General features: G+C 35.9%; 1 protein-coding gene across 13 annotated transcripts in view; it reads right to left on the bottom strand.

Annotated features, from left to right (window-relative positions):
* Positions 1-19,920, bottom strand: part of LOC102232194 (prominin-1-A-like) — a 62,008-nt gene that overhangs the window by 23,406 nt on the left and 18,682 nt on the right. For 8 of the 13 annotated variants that reach the window (XM_023328690.1, XM_023328695.1, XM_023328696.1 and 5 more), the window contains exons 2-4: positions 13,820-13,878; positions 13,262-13,288; positions 8,835-9,040 (exon numbers count right to left, since the gene is read on the bottom strand). In XM_023328690.1, the coding sequence (XP_023184458.1) occupies positions 8,835-9,040; positions 13,262-13,288; positions 13,820-13,878 (292 nt within the window). The remainder of the gene's footprint in view (positions 1-8,834; positions 9,041-13,261; positions 13,289-13,819; positions 13,879-19,920) is intronic. The other 5 variants (XM_023328692.1, XM_023328697.1, XM_023328694.1 and 2 more) reach the window with 1 other exon arrangement.

The following is a 19,920-nucleotide window of genomic DNA, read 5'->3' as shown; positions in this document are numbered from 1 at the left end:
GAGCAAGAAGTGCATGTACCCAACTCTAATATCAGCAACCACAATCCAAATTTCTAAAGAACTATTTTTTGTAGATGCTACAAGAATGATTAGGGCTTTCTAAAATACCTGACAGCTAAATAGGTTTGATAAATTTTTGCACCAATGTGATGGTTGAATAACCTGGATATCAGGATAAAAACAATAAATGTCTCTGTTGTTAAGCTCACGTTTGTTTATTCAATAGTTTATCAGTAAAAAGGGTTTTGAATTGAGAATGTTGCTTATTATATCAATTTATGGTTTTTGATCAAAATGCAATTAGTTGCGAATAAGACCCTCCAATTAACTTGATTAACATTTTTAATTGAGTCCATCCACTACAACTGACTTGATTTGACAAAAGCAGGGCTTCACAAAGTCCGTTACTGAATAGGTTGAAACTTGTGAAGTAGCCAAATGAGAAGAGTGAGACACAGGAATGATAATTTACCAGGGAAAGATCAAAACTGTCAACTTCAACCACAAACCTTTTGTTCAGCCGTGTCTCTCTTCAGTTTTTTTCTTTCCTTATTGTAAATATACAGTTTCAGAAATTTGACATAATTTAAGTTTTTGCTAAATTTATGAAATCAAACTTTCTTGCTTGCCCATATCATGTTTTCCACTCAGAGTCGCATTGGGTCTTCCTAAATGCACACATTACTCAATATGCTGTACATGTTAACATCAGGCTTAACATTAAACTCATATTTCCCTTGTGTAGAATCTGAACTCTGTTCCCTCTGTCTCCCTTTCAGCCCACCTCCTTCTGCTTGTCTTTGTTTCTCGCTCACTCTGTCTCCCTGGTGTCCAGCAAGGTCACTGGAATCTGGTGCTTAACAAAGAGTCTTTGAGTGAAAAGCAAAGCACTTAGCAAGAAGCTGTGGAGAGCCTCGTCTGCCACACTACAATATATATGTATGTTTTAATTTGATTTATATTTATACCACACTAATAGGAGAAACATAAAAATCTTTAAACGGATGAGTTGTACTTTTTCTAACCGAAAGTGTTAAAAGTTTCTCTTTGAAAACTTTCTTTAAAGATTTAAAGAACAATCTGTTTTGTGAAGGTTGAGATAAGTAAGGATGATCCAACAGCATTCTCATTTCCTTTATGTATCATAAATTTTCTACTTGTTTCTACCCAGTGGGATGTGAACATTACAGCAAAACAACAGGCATGCAATTTAATATTCACAGCATGCAAATTCAGCTTTTCTACTGCTGATTTGTGTACCTCATTAATTTAAAAAATACTGCCAAAAACAGACAGATTAAATTGGGGCCAAATGTTCAATTTCAACCAAGACACAGAAATTTCTTAGATGTTTCCAAGGCAGAACCTGAGGCTTCACTTCAATATTGGATGTGTTACCTATTATAATACGGTTTTTTTCTAACTGTATCACATATTATGGACTGATTCCACGAAAATCAGAGACTTGTTTTTTTAATAGAGTTGTGTAAAGTAGTTATGAGAATTGCATGTGAAACATGAAGAAACATCACTCTAAAAGTGCTCAAATTGGAGAAACACACACCTGAGCAGTAGCTCTCTGCTGCTCCTCCAAAGTTACCTGTTGCTTCTCTGATTAAGGCCATCCTCAAAAGGCAGTTAGTTTAGCTGGACATCCATGTCCAGTTGTGCTACACTCTTTCCATTTCTGTGAGATGGATTGAACGGTCCTCTATAAGATGTTGGAATGTTGTTTTTTATTCTAATCCTGCCCTAAATGTCTCCACATCTTCCTCCCTGACCTGCCTGCTGTGTTCCTTCATGATGCTGTTTGTTCACTGAAGTTTCTAACAAATCTCTAAGGCCTTTATATAACAGACATATTTAAAATTGAGATTAAATTACTAACAGCTGGATTATCTTTAGTAATTATGTGACTTCTAAATTATTAAATTAGGTTTTTATGTGTTTCAGAAAAAAGGGTATGAATAAAATTCATGCCACACTTTTGAAAACCATGTGTTGTTTTTCTCTAGTTTATCTTATAAAGGTCCCAATGATATTTATTGCTCTGATGTTAAAAAACTCTCCTGTAACAAAATCACTTTATTATTCATAACATCAACTCATTTTCCATTAATCTGGATTCATAAGTTCTTTCTTCTTTGGTTTAAAAATATTGGAATGAGCCACTAGCATGTTGTGTTCTAAGTTTGTCCGCTACATTTAACTTTGGCAAATGGTTGCACGTCTGTGTGGCTTTTTTTTTTTTTTTTTGCCTCATTTTGACCAGAGGGGAAAATTCAAACACAGCGGGAAAGGGACTTACCTCTAACAACTCTGGAAAAGGGCTTTAATCCTTGTTTGAGAAAAAGCCAAATGACACATGAAACTCTTCCCTAAGGGTGGGAGCCTCAGAACGGCAGATGAAGAAGAGCATCAGTCCAGTGCAGTGCTGCAGAATCTAGGCCACTACTGAGGGCTGGGAAGTGTGTGTTACATGGTCTAGTGGCTCCATAGCTTTTACAAACCAACAATGGCTGCATTCAGCATGACTGTGGCTGCAAGGCCGGGGCAGTCGCCTTTCAGCCGTCCCTTTGTTTCACTCTGCTGGAACTGGACCTCACTCCTCCCGTCTCTCAAAGCTTTAGTCTGAAACGCTACTGTAAAGTGAAACTGTCACCTTCACATGAGGGGAAAAAGTTTGGGATTGTGCTGTGACAATCCAAAAAGTATGAAATTAGGACACTACTTTATTTTTGGCACATCTTTGTTTATTTTATTTATTTATTTTGTTAATGTTGTCTAGGTATTCTGCACAGAAACAGACAGATTAGGGAATGTGGGACAAATATGTGCTGAGTTAAACATTCTGGAATCAAAACAAAGTATACTGACACATCCTATGCTCTGTGTCTGCTGAGAAGTGCCTAACAAATACTATAAAAAGAAAATTATCACAGTCTTTTTAATAAGACTTTAATACCAGCAAGCAATATGTGTGACAAACAGTATGCTTGTTAATCAGCACACAACTTTATGGATGCCTGAGCAGATACCCTGACTAATTAACCAGAAAACATAGGCTTGTTATTCTTACCCTATAAAGAGCAGGACAACAAAAAATTATCAATTTCCTCTTATAGTTCTAGATATAGTAAGTGTTTATTATGAAATTTTAAAAAAAGAAAAATGATAATAGCATTTTAATTATCAAGATCATATGTTTAATTTGAGGTATTAGGGATAAGTGATTATTTTATTCACTCTTTTTTGTTATATAATTTATGCAGCTAGTTTAATAATTTTTCACAGTGTTTTTTTTTCTCCTCACAGTTCATCAGGTCAGTGTTGACACCCGGCATCCTGTTACAACCACAGTTTCCTTATAAAGTCAAGACTTGGTTGCATCCCCTGACATTTATTCATTGCTCTTTAATCTGGAGTCAACTACAACTCTAATGCTGTGAATGAAGAAAAAACAAGTCGGTTTCTGACAAAAAGCTCATAAAATATTAAAACATTTATGATTTAAGTGGCTCTGTCTGAATCATCTAATATTCTTTTTTCTTCTATTAATATTTATAGGTCTTAAGTTGGAAATAAATATTTCATTCATTTATTTATACATCTTAATTTCAGAAGTTAGACGTTTTCACATCTATGAGTTGCAGGAGAGAAATCTCACTACAGAAGACCACAACTCCTTCAACTAGTTCAACAAATCATGAGTTTTCTTAACATAAAATGCTTATTACTCAGTTGCTGAAATTAACTTTTCTACATGTTTTTTAAATATAAGGATGTTTGCCTTCTTTCATTTCAGAGCCAAAATGGACCAAGCTGTATAAGAAATCTTGTTTTTGGGGCAGGAGAGGATCCTAGCTTTGCAGAAATACAGCACCTCTAAGATGTAAAGCACATCTCAGAGCCATGCAGCTTTTCCTTTTCATTTCTTTTCTCTCCCAAGGAACAATGTGCTATATAATCTCTTTAACCAAAACTCTGCAAGAATGCCTGCCTGTGCACCTCAGTCAGTCTCACAGTGGAACATGCTTAAATTTGCATGTTAAATTGTTTTATACACACCACAAAATAAACTGTGCAAAGATAAAGTGGTTTTCATGGATGAAACAGACTTGTGAAAATTAGAAATTGATTAATAGGGATGTTTTGCATTAAGAAGATAAATTTGAGGATTCATTCTTAGGATGGCCTCTCTTGTTAATTAGCTGAGGAATGATTTGTGTCGAGCTGCCATTGTGTGTTGAAGGTGGAAGCAGTGGGAGAAAAATGTGTAGTTTGTTAATGGAAAAGCAAATAAGTCATGAGGCACTACAGCGACCATGAAAACACACTTTCAATAACAAATCTGTTCTAACAGGAAATAAGTCAGGCTCCAGGCACAAGAAGCTGATAAAATAACAAAGCAAAGATTTTCTTGAATAAAGAAAACTGTGGAAATGCATAAGACTAATTTGTTATGCTATTTTCACTGGTGTTTGGTTGAATTCATTGATGGAGCAACTTTGAACATAAAAACATTACAATTTGGGTGCAAAGGGGCAAAAAAAAATCTATAAAAGAAAAAAGAAAGAAAGAGCATTTGTTGCATGTTGATTGCATTGTAGCAATATTCTCCCATACAGTTTTAATATATATTTAATAATATCACTGACTGTGAAGTTTTCTCAGCCTGTGGTTCCACCATGGGCCTTATTAAGATCCACGTCACAGCTCCACGGTACTGTTTCACATAACTACACTACTTATGGTGGAAATAACACTTAAAATATTAAAAGTATTCTGCTCAATGAAATATACACTAGTAATGTGGAGGGTAGTATCAATCCAATATACTGCCGTTAGGGAATTGAAGCAAGATGCTTCTGTAAATTTCCCTCTACTTTAGGCTTCATACTATAATTAAACACTTATATAAGCATAAGCAACTAGCTTCTAGGCATCCATATTTATTTAAATATTGTTTGAGAAAATCTCACCATATTGTAAACAGGCTCATAGCAGGTATAATGCAACCTGTAACAAATTAACTCTAAGATTTTTTTATGTTTTATGTTAAAAAAAATCTGTGTTTTTTTGTTGTTGTTGTTTTCTGGATTTTTATATGCATAAAACTGAAAATGTATGTTTTTAGATTTGTTTATGCCAGTAGGATGTACAATAGTGTCCTTCACACTTATCAGAACTCCTGATGAAGATGTAGCAAGCTTTACATTATATTTATCTCTTATTGCAGCAGCATAATCTTATCCTGGAAATGTTGGAAAAGCTAAACCTTTAATATGAGGACAGATTTCAGCGTGGAAGCCTTCTGTTCTCTCGTTTCGGATCACTGGATGGCCCGTTCTAGCTGAGGACAAGTTTTACCACATTAAACTGTCTGCCTGGGATTTTAGGTCGATACTCGGTTCAAAGTATCTGAACTATCTTTAATTAGAACCCATCTGATTAGCATAATAAGTATGAATTACTAAGCTTGTAATTTTTGGACCTTTTTTTTGTTAATACCGTCGGACACCCAGTAACTGAAATAGATTGTTGAAGTGCATGCTGGGTAACAGAATCAGCAGGGCTCCTCCACTCAGCTGCAACAAAAGGAGGGATCTTCATTTTCTTATTATAAATCCATGCATGGGTCATGTTGAATCAGAGCTGATTAGGACAGACTCAAATAGCTCCTGCTGTTCTTTAAATAATGCATGGTGTGGCTTTAGCGTAGCTGGCAGACAAAACGCAACATGTCATCAGTATAACGAACATACATGAGAGCACAAATGTGACATGTGAAGGATATTTGCACATTTTTCTGCATAATATGTTTACTAATGATGATCCAAGTACATAAATATCAGGGAAAACATTAATAATAATCACTTCTCAATTGAAATATTTCAATTCGAGGTTGAATTATTAAAAGAAGAGGGCAATGAATGTTTAGACAGAAGACATGTTTAAATCCACAACAGCCAGGATCTAATGAAGCTAAAGATTCATGCTCATTATTGCTACATCAATCACTTCTATTTGCTGCAAATCTGAGTTTAATTAGTTATTTAATGTGATGGATGATGACAAGCAGATGATGTTTCCGCTGCTCTCATGCTCATATTGCTTTGCTGTGGTCAGAGGTGTGTTTACAAGCCAAAATAAATGCCAATTTATTTATTTATTTGCCAGATAATGTTTCCTAGGAGCAGATAATCAGTCTTTCAGTGCTTTGAAAGCAAATCCCCATTACAGACAAAAATGTAAAGAGGCCATTTACTATTAGTTCAGGGTTTCAGGTTTGTGCATATTTTTAAAGAGAAACATAAAAATTAATGAATAAGTGGAGCTTTCGTTTCTGTTCTGTAAGATGCAACATATGTAAAAATAGAATAAGATATAAAGTTACATGACAACAATAAACTATATCTGATGAAAAATTGGTTTATTGTGGTGCTACTGTCTTAGTTTAGGGTTTCATATGGTGATCTACAGACATTTATTTTAATCTCTGTGAACTGAACTGTGAAATGCTTCTGGTGAAGCGTAAATTGGGATGAATCTTCCTACAGAGCAAAGTGATATTACATTCCCACAACCTGAATCACTACTCAAAAGAAGTATAAGTGAAAACCATAAAACAAACCCATTGACCTTTAGATCCTCAAGCACCAACAAATTGTTTTTTTTAGTAAAAATTAGCAACAAAGAACTTCAGTAAACAGACTTGTTTTATGCAGGAACCTAAACGTAATCTGGGATGTAATTTTCAGTAACTTGTCTTTTCAGTGAATAAATTAATTTAAACAAACTAAGCAGTGATATTCACTGTATTTCACAGTTAGTAGGAATCTCCGGAAAGAGCTTAAAAAAAATCTTTGAAAATATGATTTTTGCCTCAAATTTAACGATGCAAAACAAAGTATAAAGTCAATTTTGTTCTGTGCCAACGATTACTTTTTGCCTTTTTATGTTCCCAACCTCACCTGGCTGCTGCCTTTCCCTTAATCTGGTTTGAACACTTCTTGGAAAATAAATGTCACCACTGCTCTCCTGTGAGCCTGGCTGTCAGCTTTCTTGTGACAGTAAAAAGCAGTCAGTTCCTGGGCTCTGTGCCTCTCGCTCAGCTTGTAATTGCTTCATTAGAGCTTCTGCTGCATCTCTGCCTTGTAGTTTGGGAGATTTAATAAGAGCAGAAAAGCATCTCGCAGACTCCTCTGTCTGGGCTGCTGGGTTATTGCTGTGGAATTTCTTATAACATGAAGACAGAAAGTCAAAGAACATCAAATTAAGTACACTCCTGGAACCCTTCACTTCAGCACAAGCAGCAACTAGAGCTCTCTCAAAGCCGCTAAGCTAAAGATTTCATGCTGCTACCGAGACTGCAAAGCAAATCAACAGAAAAAAAGAAAAGAAAAGAAGAAGATCCATGAAGCTATTTGCAAGAGATAAATGTTTGCAAACCTGGATGTTTGAGTGTTTCAAGTCTGATCTGCTCAAAAAGTGTCTCCCAAGCAAGCAGGTTTCACTCTGCACTGATGGAGTTTTCCCACTTTTTATACGAGCAGAAAATTATGAATAGGAATGTTAATGAAGTGATCCTCACTTGTAGTGAAGCTGTCTGATGTTTACAAATACATTTCTATTCAAAACGTGTGTCTAAATTGTGATAAAAATTACTTTATTACTTCTTTAAAATTCAGAAACCCTTTGATTATGGAAAGTTCCAATGGATGCCTTCCATGCTGAGTATCACAAGTAGAATTAAAATAAAAATTATTAAAAGATTATAAAAATATTATCCTGTGATTTGCGTATTGAATGAGGCTCACTGAGAAACTCGACCGTTGCTCTGAGGGTTACTACTGCCGAAAACAACAAAGAAGAAGACGACAGGAAGCTGTAGCAGGAGGATGGTTTGGTTTTGTTTGTTTCATTTTTTTTTTTCAGCCAGTGTGCGGCTGGCTCCACTAAAGCTCTCACGGCATCATAAAGTTCATAAAAGGTTGTGTGTCATTCAAATGTGTTGAGTCCAAAGCTTTGATGTAAAATCACAGACTATATTTCCCACAAAACACTGTATATGTAGCTGCTTCTAAGTATAAAGGGCTTGTCGCTCCAACGCCTGAATAAGTCGCCAATGTCTCCTCTAATGGCTGACAGATGATGAGTGTCAACACCATGGCTTAATTATGAGTATATCACATGCAAACTGTTTATATCCATGGCTTCCATGATTTTTAGTAACTTATTTTTTGAACAAGCTTATTCGTGTGTGATTTTAATTTAATTTCTTATTTAAAAGATAATTATGAAACACTGCAATTTCAAAATTGAGTTTTTTCAACATTAAAAATGTCAGAGCATAAGATGAAAGGAACTGCTGTGGGTATAAAGCATAAAGCAAAATCTCAACAGAAAAGAAAAGATGAAATTGTAAGACACATGAACGAATTTGACATTTTAAGGCATCTTGTGGTTTTATCTGGGATTATAAATATTTTTTGACATGATAGAGCTCTCTGGAAGAATCCCCTGCAGGACGATGAGACCCAAGCTTAGACTGAACACAAGGATGAAGGGTGCTGCCACACAGAATCTACAGTAAGACTTTACTATATTTAGCAAACAACATGGGGGGATGGTGAAGGCTGATGACTGAGTGTTTGACCAGAGGAGGAGTGTGTCTGTAGTATCTGTGCATAAACATAATTATGAGTACAAAGCTGCTGAAGAGGGTGGGGGTGTTGCATGTAATCAAGCGTGCATGCATTCAAATATTCCTTTAAAAATAATATGCATTTTTATGATCATATTTCTGTCATTTCTGCATCTGCCACACTCACGTGATGACCAGCGAGGTGGAGAAGAGCAACGTTCCCAGCAGGCCGCGCCGGCAGTCTGCGTTCTTCCTCTGGCGTTGGTGCATCTCACCACCGCAGTTGTCGCAGCAGCGGCACATGCAGAAGAAGAGCCCCACAACGGGCATGAGGATGGCGAAGAGTAGGCCCACCGCTGCACATATGAGGAAGCCTATCTCATAGTAGATGGCCTGGGGTCAGTGGGAGAAGAATGAGAGGAAAAATTATGAGAATTATCATAAAAGAAACAAGGAGGGGGTATAAATATGGAAATAAAGTTAGATGGGGAATCACAGGTGAAAGGGGATTAAAATAACGTGTTGGGTTGGGAGAGTTTGGAAGGGAGGAATCGAAGAGAGGAGAGATTAATGAAGGCAAAACAGAGGAGAAGGAAGGACACACAAGGAGGCCAAGGATAAAGAGAGCAACAAATCTAAAAATATCTGGAAGATCCCAGGGCTATAAAAACTCCTCCTGTCCAACGGACATGTACATAAACAAAGAACACAATGCATCACATGTAGATATTCCAAGTTATTTTGATTTGGATTTTTTTAATGATCTCTTGCTAGCATGCTAAAATGGGACAACCAACCTCAGACTCCATGATAACAGATTCAAATTGTAACAGAAAAATCTGAAATGTTGTAAAAAAAGAAAGAATAAAAATCAATAAGCCCCAATCAATCAGCCAGAGATTGCATTTTCATCTTTATTGGTTCTGATTGGTGATCAGCAGGACAAGTACATGAAAATAATATTTTTTATTTATATGCCTTAAATGCATCAGAGTTAAGAAGTTATATCATCAACCAACAGTGAGTACATGGGTTTTATTTTTTTTAATGATATAAATGCATTATACAAAGATAAATACTTTATTTTTTGTCGTATTCAAAACAGTGATCAAAGAATCTGAAGGACACGTTTTCCTCTTTTTTGTCCTATTGTCCTTCTATGAATTATAGTCCTTAAAATAAACAGAACTGGCAACTCATGCATCAGAGAAACCTAGAAATCAGCATTAACTAGAAAAGCCTGGTCAGTGTATCTCTACTAGAAAACCCTCCAGGAGTCTGCATACTTCAAACAATAGAGACCAGAAGAATAGCAGCGTAACAGTTGAAGGAATCTGACCTATCTGAGTTAGCCTGCAGTTTTGTTTTTCCCAGTTTAATGAAGGCAGCATTTCTGATAAAAAACCTGACTCAAGAGGAATTGGTTCTAAAACAAGAAAACATTTTGAAGGAACTCTTTGGAAAACTGAACCTGAATTACAAAACCAGGTTTTATTTTTCTTGAAACAAGACAAATCCACCCAGAACTGGGATGATTACCTGTTTCACTGAGATTCAACTGAGAAAGATTCAACTGAATAATAACATTATTATACGCAGCAGAAATCAAGAAGCCATGAAAAACCTGCAATTATCGTCTATGAGTGAAACATATTTATTTCTCATGAATAAAATTTTATGAATTTGTTCAAAACATTAAACATGCAGTTTTGAGGCCGAGATAGAAACTTAAATATATATAAAAAGGTTTGTATTTAACTAGAATGAGCTTTTTATCAAACTTATTGCTGATTTGAACAAAATGTATTAGCCTCAAGATATTAGATAATTTTAAGAAGTTATAAAAGTTTATCTCCTGTGTCACAGAGCATGAATATTTCTACAATGTCACTAAAATATAGAAATCAAGCTTAATCTTGTCTGTGATGGGGTAGTGAATGTACTGCATCGCTTCTGCAGTGCAAAGAGAACGAATGTAAGCTGCTTCACAAATGACAGTGTCTGAAATAACCAAGAGAAAACTCTCATTAATCACAGATGTTAAAAAAGTTTAATCAAAATGAATGCTGACAGAAAATGAATGATTTTGAAATAACATTTTTAATAATAGTCTACATTTTAAAACCAGAAAACAGCATATTCCTAGTGTTAATCTTATTACACAGTAGGGAAAAAACAATGTATTATAATCTATATGTGTAGGACTCTGTCCTGTCTTTATGTGGTCACCTAGGAAACAGACATATCTCTCCACACAAAGCCTCAGTAATCCCAGGATCCATCTGAATGCCATAAATATTCAGGTTGACTAAACTGCTGCTGCTGAAATGCCCTGTGTATATCTTCTGCCTCGTTTTATCGGAATTTCCACAGGAGTCAGCCCTATGAAACCTGCATTCATCAAAGGATTTGGAATTTGACAAAACTTTAAAGGGTGTTAGTAATCCCTCCTAGTAAATGTAACTTTAGTATGAAAAGATCAGAGTATGACTCTCAGTGGTCCCGAATGGTTGAACAGGTCTCCCTCTCTTTGTCATGTTCCGTGTTTTTCTGTGTGTTTATTTTGAGTTTCCTGTGTCTCTGTGTCTCCGTGTTGTCCTGTCTTCCCCTTGATTGCTCCCAGGTGTTTCTCGTTCCCTGATTGCCTCCTGTGTATTTAGTCTCACCTGTGTGTCAGTTCTTGGTCGGGTCCTTGTCTAATGTGCACTCGTGTGTCCAGTCATGCTGCCTGTGTTTTTGGGCTGTTTGGATTTTGTCCATTAAATCACCATTATACATCTACCTGGGTCCATCTGCGTCTGCCTCACCACCTCACCACCGCAATTCATGACACTCTTATTTGCACTAATCTTAAATTGCTTCTCAACTTGGCTCAGAAATATTCTTCTGTTCTTCAGGAAATATTTGTGCAAACGAGCTTTTTAAAAGCCTGCTTTATAAAGCAATTGCTGGTATTAAAAGTCTGATTATGTTTTTTTTCTGATATAAAGTTATAACAGTGTGGAGCACCAGATCTTACAAAAAAAGAACTTGGACAGTACTAATGTTGGTAGGAAGAGAAGGAGAAAAGGGCATGAGGCGTAAGTGAGTTTAAATGTACGTGAGTCATTTAAAAGCCCCAACGGCAACCTGCTGTTGGGGACATCGTAGAAATTTAAATGTCCACACTGTCATCATGCTTCTGGGCACTGCTTGTTATTGGGTGAATCCTCACAAAAAAGGTCAGCCATGTATATATATGTTTTTCTTTCCACCAAATCTCTTAGAGTGCCTGCAGCTTAGACTATTTCTGGATTCCAGTTTTGTTTTGGCAAGTGCCCAAAAGAAAAAGACGCCCTTCTAATAAGAACAAAGGGGATGATGGGGTGGCAACATGTCTTACTGATGAAGATGATGTAAGTTTGATTAACTCTAATGCCAGCAGCAACCATTAGACCTGCTAATAACCTGCCTAATGTGGCTCTAAATTTAATAACATTAAGTCATTACTTGAGATGCACCAGTCCGCTAATGGGGAAAATGTTTGTTTTAGCATCTTTTTTTCTATTTTAGCTTGATTTGTTGTTATGGGCAAAAGCACCGGATCAATGGACCAAAGTCAGGAATCAAATAAATCTCTTTTTACTGCACCCTCCTTGTGACTCAAAGTCCTTATTAGTCTTCATTTTACTTTTCTTTTATAATCAAAATATTACCTTAATTTAACTTCCATGGAGATGAAAGGTAAATTGAGTGGATTTGAATGATCTCAGTTCATCTCGCATATAAATCAGTCAGAACTCAGTAAAGAACTTCATACAACATAGTATTTAAGGGTAAAAAAATAGGAGTCCCTGGAGGCTGATCAGACTTCTTATTTTACTTTCATCTTACCTTCTGATTTTTTGTTTTTATTTTATTGCCTCCATTTGTCTGTCAGTTTGCTGCTGGTAAACCTGAATTTCACTATTGAGGGACAATAATACTCCATTTTCAGGCAAATTTGTATTTGCGCAGAAATCATCAAGTCTTTGTTGGCTTATTTTAAAGAAAATGCTTCAGTTAGTTTTTCAAATCCCATAAAATATAAACTTATTATGAGGCCTTTTGTACATATTCACTATGAGTGTCTTGTACTGTAAATGCGCTCAAATTGCTAATGTTAAAACACTGGATTATGTTACATGACACTTATACAACAAAATACCAACTATAACTAAAAGGGAGCAAAAGGTTCTCATTTACTGTCAACATGCAACCAATTCAAAACTGAAACCAACAATCAGGTAAAAAGAAAAAACAAATAAAAAATCTGAATGACCATGTTATGGTTAAGCCCTGTTGTTCTTTCTGTGATCTAAAAAGCATTTCTCCTTCTGAGAATATGCTTTTAAAAGAGAAGAATATAAAAAACTGAAGGATGTGGTTGAAGAAAAATGGGATGGTAGCGTGAAAGTCACAGGGCTACACAACTAATCACTGATGCTTCTGTAATTTATCAAATAATGGTATGGAATGGAGTTCTGAACAAGTTAAGATGCCTTTCTCAGCTATAATTGTGCCACCCTGGTGACTTACAGAAGCATAGTTAGACTGAATATGGGTTGGACTGGAAGTCCAGAGTGTGGACTTTACCTGCAGGGTCAGCACTATGTTCTCTGGCTGGGGGAAGCCAGACGAGATGAAGAGGACATGCAGAAGACACGGCAATGCAGCATCAGAGAAAGAGCAAAGCCACAAAACATAAACATGAGATGAAAACGACCAATAGAAAATGAAATCAAAGCAGGCATGCAAAAACACTGTTGCATATTGTAACAAAACACATAGATAGTGAAAAAGGCTGTTTTTAGTTCATTTAAATTTTATTCTTTTCCAGGTTCAAAATTATTTTATATACAGAAAAGTTGCACCTAAATGTTGTTGGGTATTTATCAGAAAAAAGGTTATGTTGCCTAGGCTAATAAAAGGTTGTGCATTGGAGTATTACTATCATTAATCAATATTAAACCCTGAGAGCAGTCCTTATCTGTTCTGCTTCAATATGGCAGTACCAGTCTTTTTACACTTTAACTGAATGTTGAATCACAGAGTATCCCAGAGAAATATTTTTTTGTATTTGTTTACAGTTTGCATAAGATATTTAACATCCAGATGAAGACATGGTTATTTCTCTCTCTTTCACTCACTCACCTTTTGATATTCTGTTTGAATGGCTCCAAACTTGTCCTTTGCCAGCTTCACAATAAGATCTGTAGGCACAGCGGACAAGAAAAACAATTTTACTTTCCAGAAAATAACAGGAATAACGATTCACTCTCTTGTCCAACAGTTTGTCTAAAATCTCATCCATAACTTAACTATATTCAGTTTAAACATGTCTCCATGGTTTTCTTATTTTCTATAATTTGTTGTGCGTTCTTTTCATTCTTTAGTCTCTTTTCTGTACATTAAGTCCATTAACACAAGGACAGTTTGGTGTGGAGTTAAAGTCTGGAATCAAAAAACATCAATTTAATTTCTAATTTACCCTAGTGACCTGTTTGTGTCTACATTTTCTCATCTCATCAGTCTTGAACCAGTTTGCAGATCTGACAGCCTGAAATCATCAGGATGTCATATTTAGCTACATAATCATTTAATTGTTATTGCCCAGGCTTATATATAAAAATAACAAAATGGTGTGTGTCTCTATCAAGATACATGTCAATAATGTGTTGAATAAGACATGGAGGGAGATCATGAAAAGACAAAAGTTTTTAATAAACTTCAGGAATAATGTTACGATGCATACTTTACTTTGCATAAAAGTAACAATATGAACTTTTGCATAATCTATAATAATTATTGACTCATTTCAAATGTTTTTAACCATTTTTTGTAGCTCTACTTTGCTTAGGTTATATATTTTTTTTACTCTAAATAAAACATAAAAATAAATACGACTTAATCAGTCTGCTATTAGCCAAATCCAGTGACTTTATATTTTTCACTCAGTGTCACCTGGGTTCCTGTGTCAAGTAGTTGTGATTCTCAACCTTTTAGTGGCAAAAAAATTGGAGGCCCACCCTGTGCATTAACGATGAAAATGATGATGATTGCCATCTTCCTATGTATGTTGTGAGCAGAAAATAGATCAAATGCACCTAATAAATAAGTACAACGATGTCAATAAAGTAAATATACACATATAAAAAAATAGATACCCAGTGTCACTGCAGAAGATAAATAATCCCTAAGCAGTTCAAGAAAACAGCACAAGTAAGACAAAGGTTTGTTTTATAGTTGTAAGTCAATCACTATATTAAAAAAACAAAAATAAACAACAACAGAAACTATATTTTGACAAAGTTGGCATTTAGGTGGTTAAGAATGGCCCCTATAACCAATAAATAATATGTCTGTAGCTACAGAAAAGAGCTTTTTCTGTGTGTAAGAGACACAACTTTAAAACATAATTCAGGGATCCCGGAGGGTTAGGGTACAATACACATTTATGGTTTATAAAATGTGCAACAGGTATTATGTAGCTAGAGACAGTGCCTTGCTCTTAGGTGTGGAATAAAGAAAGTGGTGAGGCTAAAGACAAACAAGAAAAAAAAATGAAGACGACATTGAATCAGAATCCTCTGAGAAAGTGCAGAGAAAACCAAAGCAGGGAGCAAAGGCTGCAGTGACAGAGAAACACTGAGCAACAACCAAAAGAGGCATTCAACCTCACCTGTTGGTAGGAATAATACACAAAGCACAGAGAGATGGAAGATTGTGTTCTCTTTTTTGTTTACTGGTGGGGAAAATGACACGATGCAGTTTGTTTCATAAAAAACAACTTTAAAAAGTTGTTTTTCAGCACACCCTTAAACCAGTACATGCAAATCAACCCACAAGCTTCAAAAGTAAATTTTTTATTTTTTTTTACTTCAAATTTTACATAGCATTCAAACGCAGTTGTGAGCTTTCCTCATACAGGTGTGTAGCAGCAATAATTGAGTTAAGAGCCACTGAGAGGATCAAAGAGCCTCAGGTTGCAGATCCCTGACCTACTCAGCACAGTGACTGTCGAGAAGCTACAGTCAAAGCAACAAGAAACAATGCATCTCCTCCGAGGTGTGTGGAGTAAGCGTTTAACAGACAATTTTAGCTTTTATCTTCTCTACAACCTAAAGTGGTGGACAGGCACAGCTTCAGTTTGTCCAATCAGGTTCCTGCAAGTTATCATATTTCATCAAATTTATAAGGTTCATGACTGTGGACACTCATTGATAATAACAAGCTAGATTTGCTCTTGGATCTTTGCTGCTGTGCAAACATTGGTTAAAGTAAAATAAAATGGATAAACTCTGAACACTTCAGCTGAATTCAACTGGATTTTAAAACAAGGGAATCCACATAAAACATCAAAAACTCCACAAATGATTCCATCACATATCAAACTCTCTGTTTCTGTTCACCTGGATCAGCGCTGACTGTGACTCATCACACGATGATGATAGAAAAAGCAAGACTTTCAAGATGCAAGAGATATAAAGGTTTTCCTTTATCTGCAGTGTGCTGTTTGTTTTTCCTGAAGGTAAGGTACAGAACAAGCTGCTACAGAGTGATTTTAATTGATATAACAATAATAAATTTCTGAACTGTACATATTTTTAAAGAAAAATTTTTTTATATAAACAGGTTCATCATTCACCCAGTTGTTATGGATGTATAAGACAAACCTTTTTTCAGTACGTTGTATCTAATTGCCTTTTTTCAAACACCTATAAGGCAGAATTATTTGACCCAGTTCTTCCTGTACTTGATGCTTTTACAGTTCAGTGTAACTGTATGTCCCTCACAGAACAAAAGTTTTCCTGTGTCCTTACTGTAATCCAACATCTGAGCTATGTGGTGTTCGTACTTGATTAAATGTTCCCACCAAGATCAGAAACACAACCCCACTTTCGAGGTCAGTTTGTCCGTGTGTTCTGGGTCGGCTCCTCCGCCCCAAAATGGCTGCCAGCAGTCCCTATTGTGCGTTTCTGGGCGAAGTGTCACATGATCCAGCTTTTCCGAGGACATTAGATACAATGTGTTTTCAACCACACCTTGGGCTTAGAGTGTGTTTTTATTCCATTCATCATGGGGAGTACACAGGCTGAAACTTCTGTATGATAGCAAACAAAAGCTTGAATGACTGAATGCTGGAAAAACTCTCAAAGCAGGAAAAATTAGAGCATCCGTTTCTGGAACTCCCTGTAAATGAAAAGGTGAGGTCAAATGACATTTCAGATCGAAAATAGGAGAGGATCAGTAACAATACCTGTTGTTATTCAGATAATGCACAACGACTAGTTTTCATAGATAAGTATCCAGGTACCACAGCAAAATACAGCATATCTTGTCTTTGTTTTGTTTTTAACAGTGGGCGATACGATGCTGGTCAGTCATCAGTTATTGAGGTTTTTCCAATGAAATTAAGACCTATACTTGTTAACTAATTTTAAAGGGAAAATCCAGAAAATGTTGCTGGTTAAGGATTAGAAACGAATCATGGTTAAAAACTGCAAGAAAAAATGTTTTGTAATGGCAACTTTACTTTGTCATGGCCTACTTTGTATCCAATAACAGAAGTTAAGACAGCATATCTGACATAAGTTATCACAATGAAATCAGTGCTGCAACAAGATAAGAAAAAAAAAGAGCCATGATAAATAGCAGGGAGGAAGGAAATGTTAACAAAATGAGGGAGTTAATGAATGTTAAGAACAACATCTAGGAAAAGAGTGAAAGTGAATCCAGTCTCTGCTTCTTAAGAAGTGTCTAATCCTCCTTTATGAACAAAAAGCTCAGTTAATGCTTTTTTCCACCCACATTACTGCTCTCTTCACTCTTTATGCCAGTGCCTGTCCTTTAAAAACCACATTAATGTATTTGTCAGGATGAACTGGCCTTTAAAAGCTTCAAAAACAAACTTGTCACATGAAAGATGTATACAGGCTTCAGCAGCCTGCCTGTCTGTCTGTGAACTGTACACTTTCCCTTTGGAAAAATGCATACATCAAACTGAAATGTACGAGGCACATTAATGTAAATTAACTGTTGCAGCTACTTTCAGGAGTCTGAGCTTTAAATGAACTCATGGCACAGCTCTCCCAGCAGATTTAATGAAGCTTTGCAGGCAGCTCAAGATAAAGCAGAACCTGGCAAGATGAATTTTTCATCAGTTTTCACTAGAAGGGAGTCACCCACCCAGAGGAATGCAGCAGCTCCTCATCTATCTGCTCCTCACGGTTGGAAACAGCAGAGGAAAAAAACAGCCAACAACAGGAGGAATGCTGAAGATACTGAACTTAGTCTTGGACCAACACTTTAATCTCACCAGGCTGGACTGTTTAATCTTGCAGCTGCAAGACGGCATTTTGATTTGCAGAATAACTTTAACTCAGCCTGAAGTCTGTTCCAGGTACTTTTAAATACAAGATGAAGTTAGTTGACGGTTTATTGGACAGGTCTGTGCAAAGTAGAGCCAAAATAAGATGCAAAATAAATATCTGTGGTCTTCCCAAACCAAAAAACCTAAAAAGGTAAATAAAAATGATCAGCATTCACCTGCATTCTACTGCCAGTTACGTTTTTTCCTATCAGAATCTTACAATTTAATCCCCAGTAAAGATGGTATTGATGATTGCAGTGATTAACCATTTTAGTAAACTTTTCTGACCTGCTTTGTTATTTAAGAAGATTTGCTTCTTTTTTTGCTGCAATCTAAATGTGACATTTGGCTCAGGTATTATTGTTATGCTACTGTAGGTTAAACCGAATGACTGAATGTTGGATAATCCTGTCAGGACCTGACTGGATGTCTGAGGATAAAAAGGCGATTAGTGTCATGGATGAAATCATCTGCCAGAAGTGTTTAAGACTGTAACTTTATGTGTAGAATTTAGGTTTTGGACATGGGAATAACCACCATTATAACCAGCAATTTATAGTATTTCTCTATAACATGTGAGTAGTCTGATGTGAGGAAATATTCTTTTGACAACTACGAAGTATCCATCTTTACAAGGTTGCTCATGTTGGGTCTGGAATCATTAGCTATCTTATTTTATAGGAGATGACTGACCTGATTTAGAATTATGACAACAATCAAAAATAAAAATAGTCGGTTTGTATGAAATGGCAACATGGTGATATGAACTACAGAACATTGACTGGGAGCATGATAAGACTGGGCTTTGTAATTGCTGTGGTTTAGGCACAATTAGCTTTTCAGAAATATCATAGAACACAGACATTGTAAAGTTAATGGCCTTGACAAACAAAAGGTTTTTGTTTGCTTAAAAAAGATACAGAAAGAGAATCATGGCTGACTATGAAATGTTTGATGGAGTTGAGCAAAGTGAGAGTAAATGCATCAACTAAAAACTTCTTTTTTCTTCAGCCATTTTAAATTTATGAATGGTTTTTGAGATGGGAGGTTGTACATTTAAACTGTTACTTCTGTGGGATTATATTTTGTATTGTATTTCAATACGGGATTACACTTATTCTTTTATTACAATATGTTAGTCAGCAGGTATTGAGGTTTCTACTAATTAACTGACTATGATCTGCTCTAAAAATATCGCGGCCCGGACAGGTTTTGCACCTGCAACTGCAGAATCTCGGAAATAACAACTCCTTATTAGGAAGCATGACTCGTTAAACCAAAAATGTTAAAAGTAACCCAAATCATTAGCAGTAATATTCCAGAAGCAGTTTGCAGATTGAGGTGTGGCTTATATCTATATAACTGCCAGTAATCAGAATATTTACCAGATCTTACTGAATCTTTGTATGCTTTTTTTCTGTCTGGTCCCCAAAAAATATCTTTTGCATTTTATTAAAGTTAGGTTGATTTTTAACTGCTGACTCATCTTTGATCTGTCACATCATGAACCTGGACGAAGATGTGTGCTCATCTTCAGCAGTCGCTTCCATTTTATCTCAACAAATATAATATCAATGGACATCATACAAATTAAACAAGAAATGTAAACTATGATCAACTGAATTAAAAAAAAAAGTGTAAAGAGAGTCAGTACCAAATGCTGCTGACATCCAAAACTTCCCCACTAAAATTTGGTTATATCCTGGCACAATTCAGGCTGAATATCTGAGATCTCTTCTTTCAGAATTAATTCAAAATGTTTGATTTCCCAGCACAGACCTGCCTTTTAAGTATAGTTCACATTTGTTTTAGAAGGAGGAGATCACGGCCATTTTAGGAGATTAATGCTGCCCATGCCAGAGTCAGAGGTGTGTTTGGAATC

This window comes from Xiphophorus maculatus, chromosome 23, assembly GCF_002775205.1.
Source record: "Xiphophorus maculatus strain JP 163 A chromosome 23, X_maculatus-5.0-male, whole genome shotgun sequence".
In the NCBI taxonomy this organism is placed as follows: domain Eukaryota; kingdom Metazoa; phylum Chordata; class Actinopteri; order Cyprinodontiformes; family Poeciliidae; genus Xiphophorus; species Xiphophorus maculatus.
Note: the sequence above shows the minus strand (reverse complement) of the source record. Positions and strands in the feature narration are given on the sequence as shown.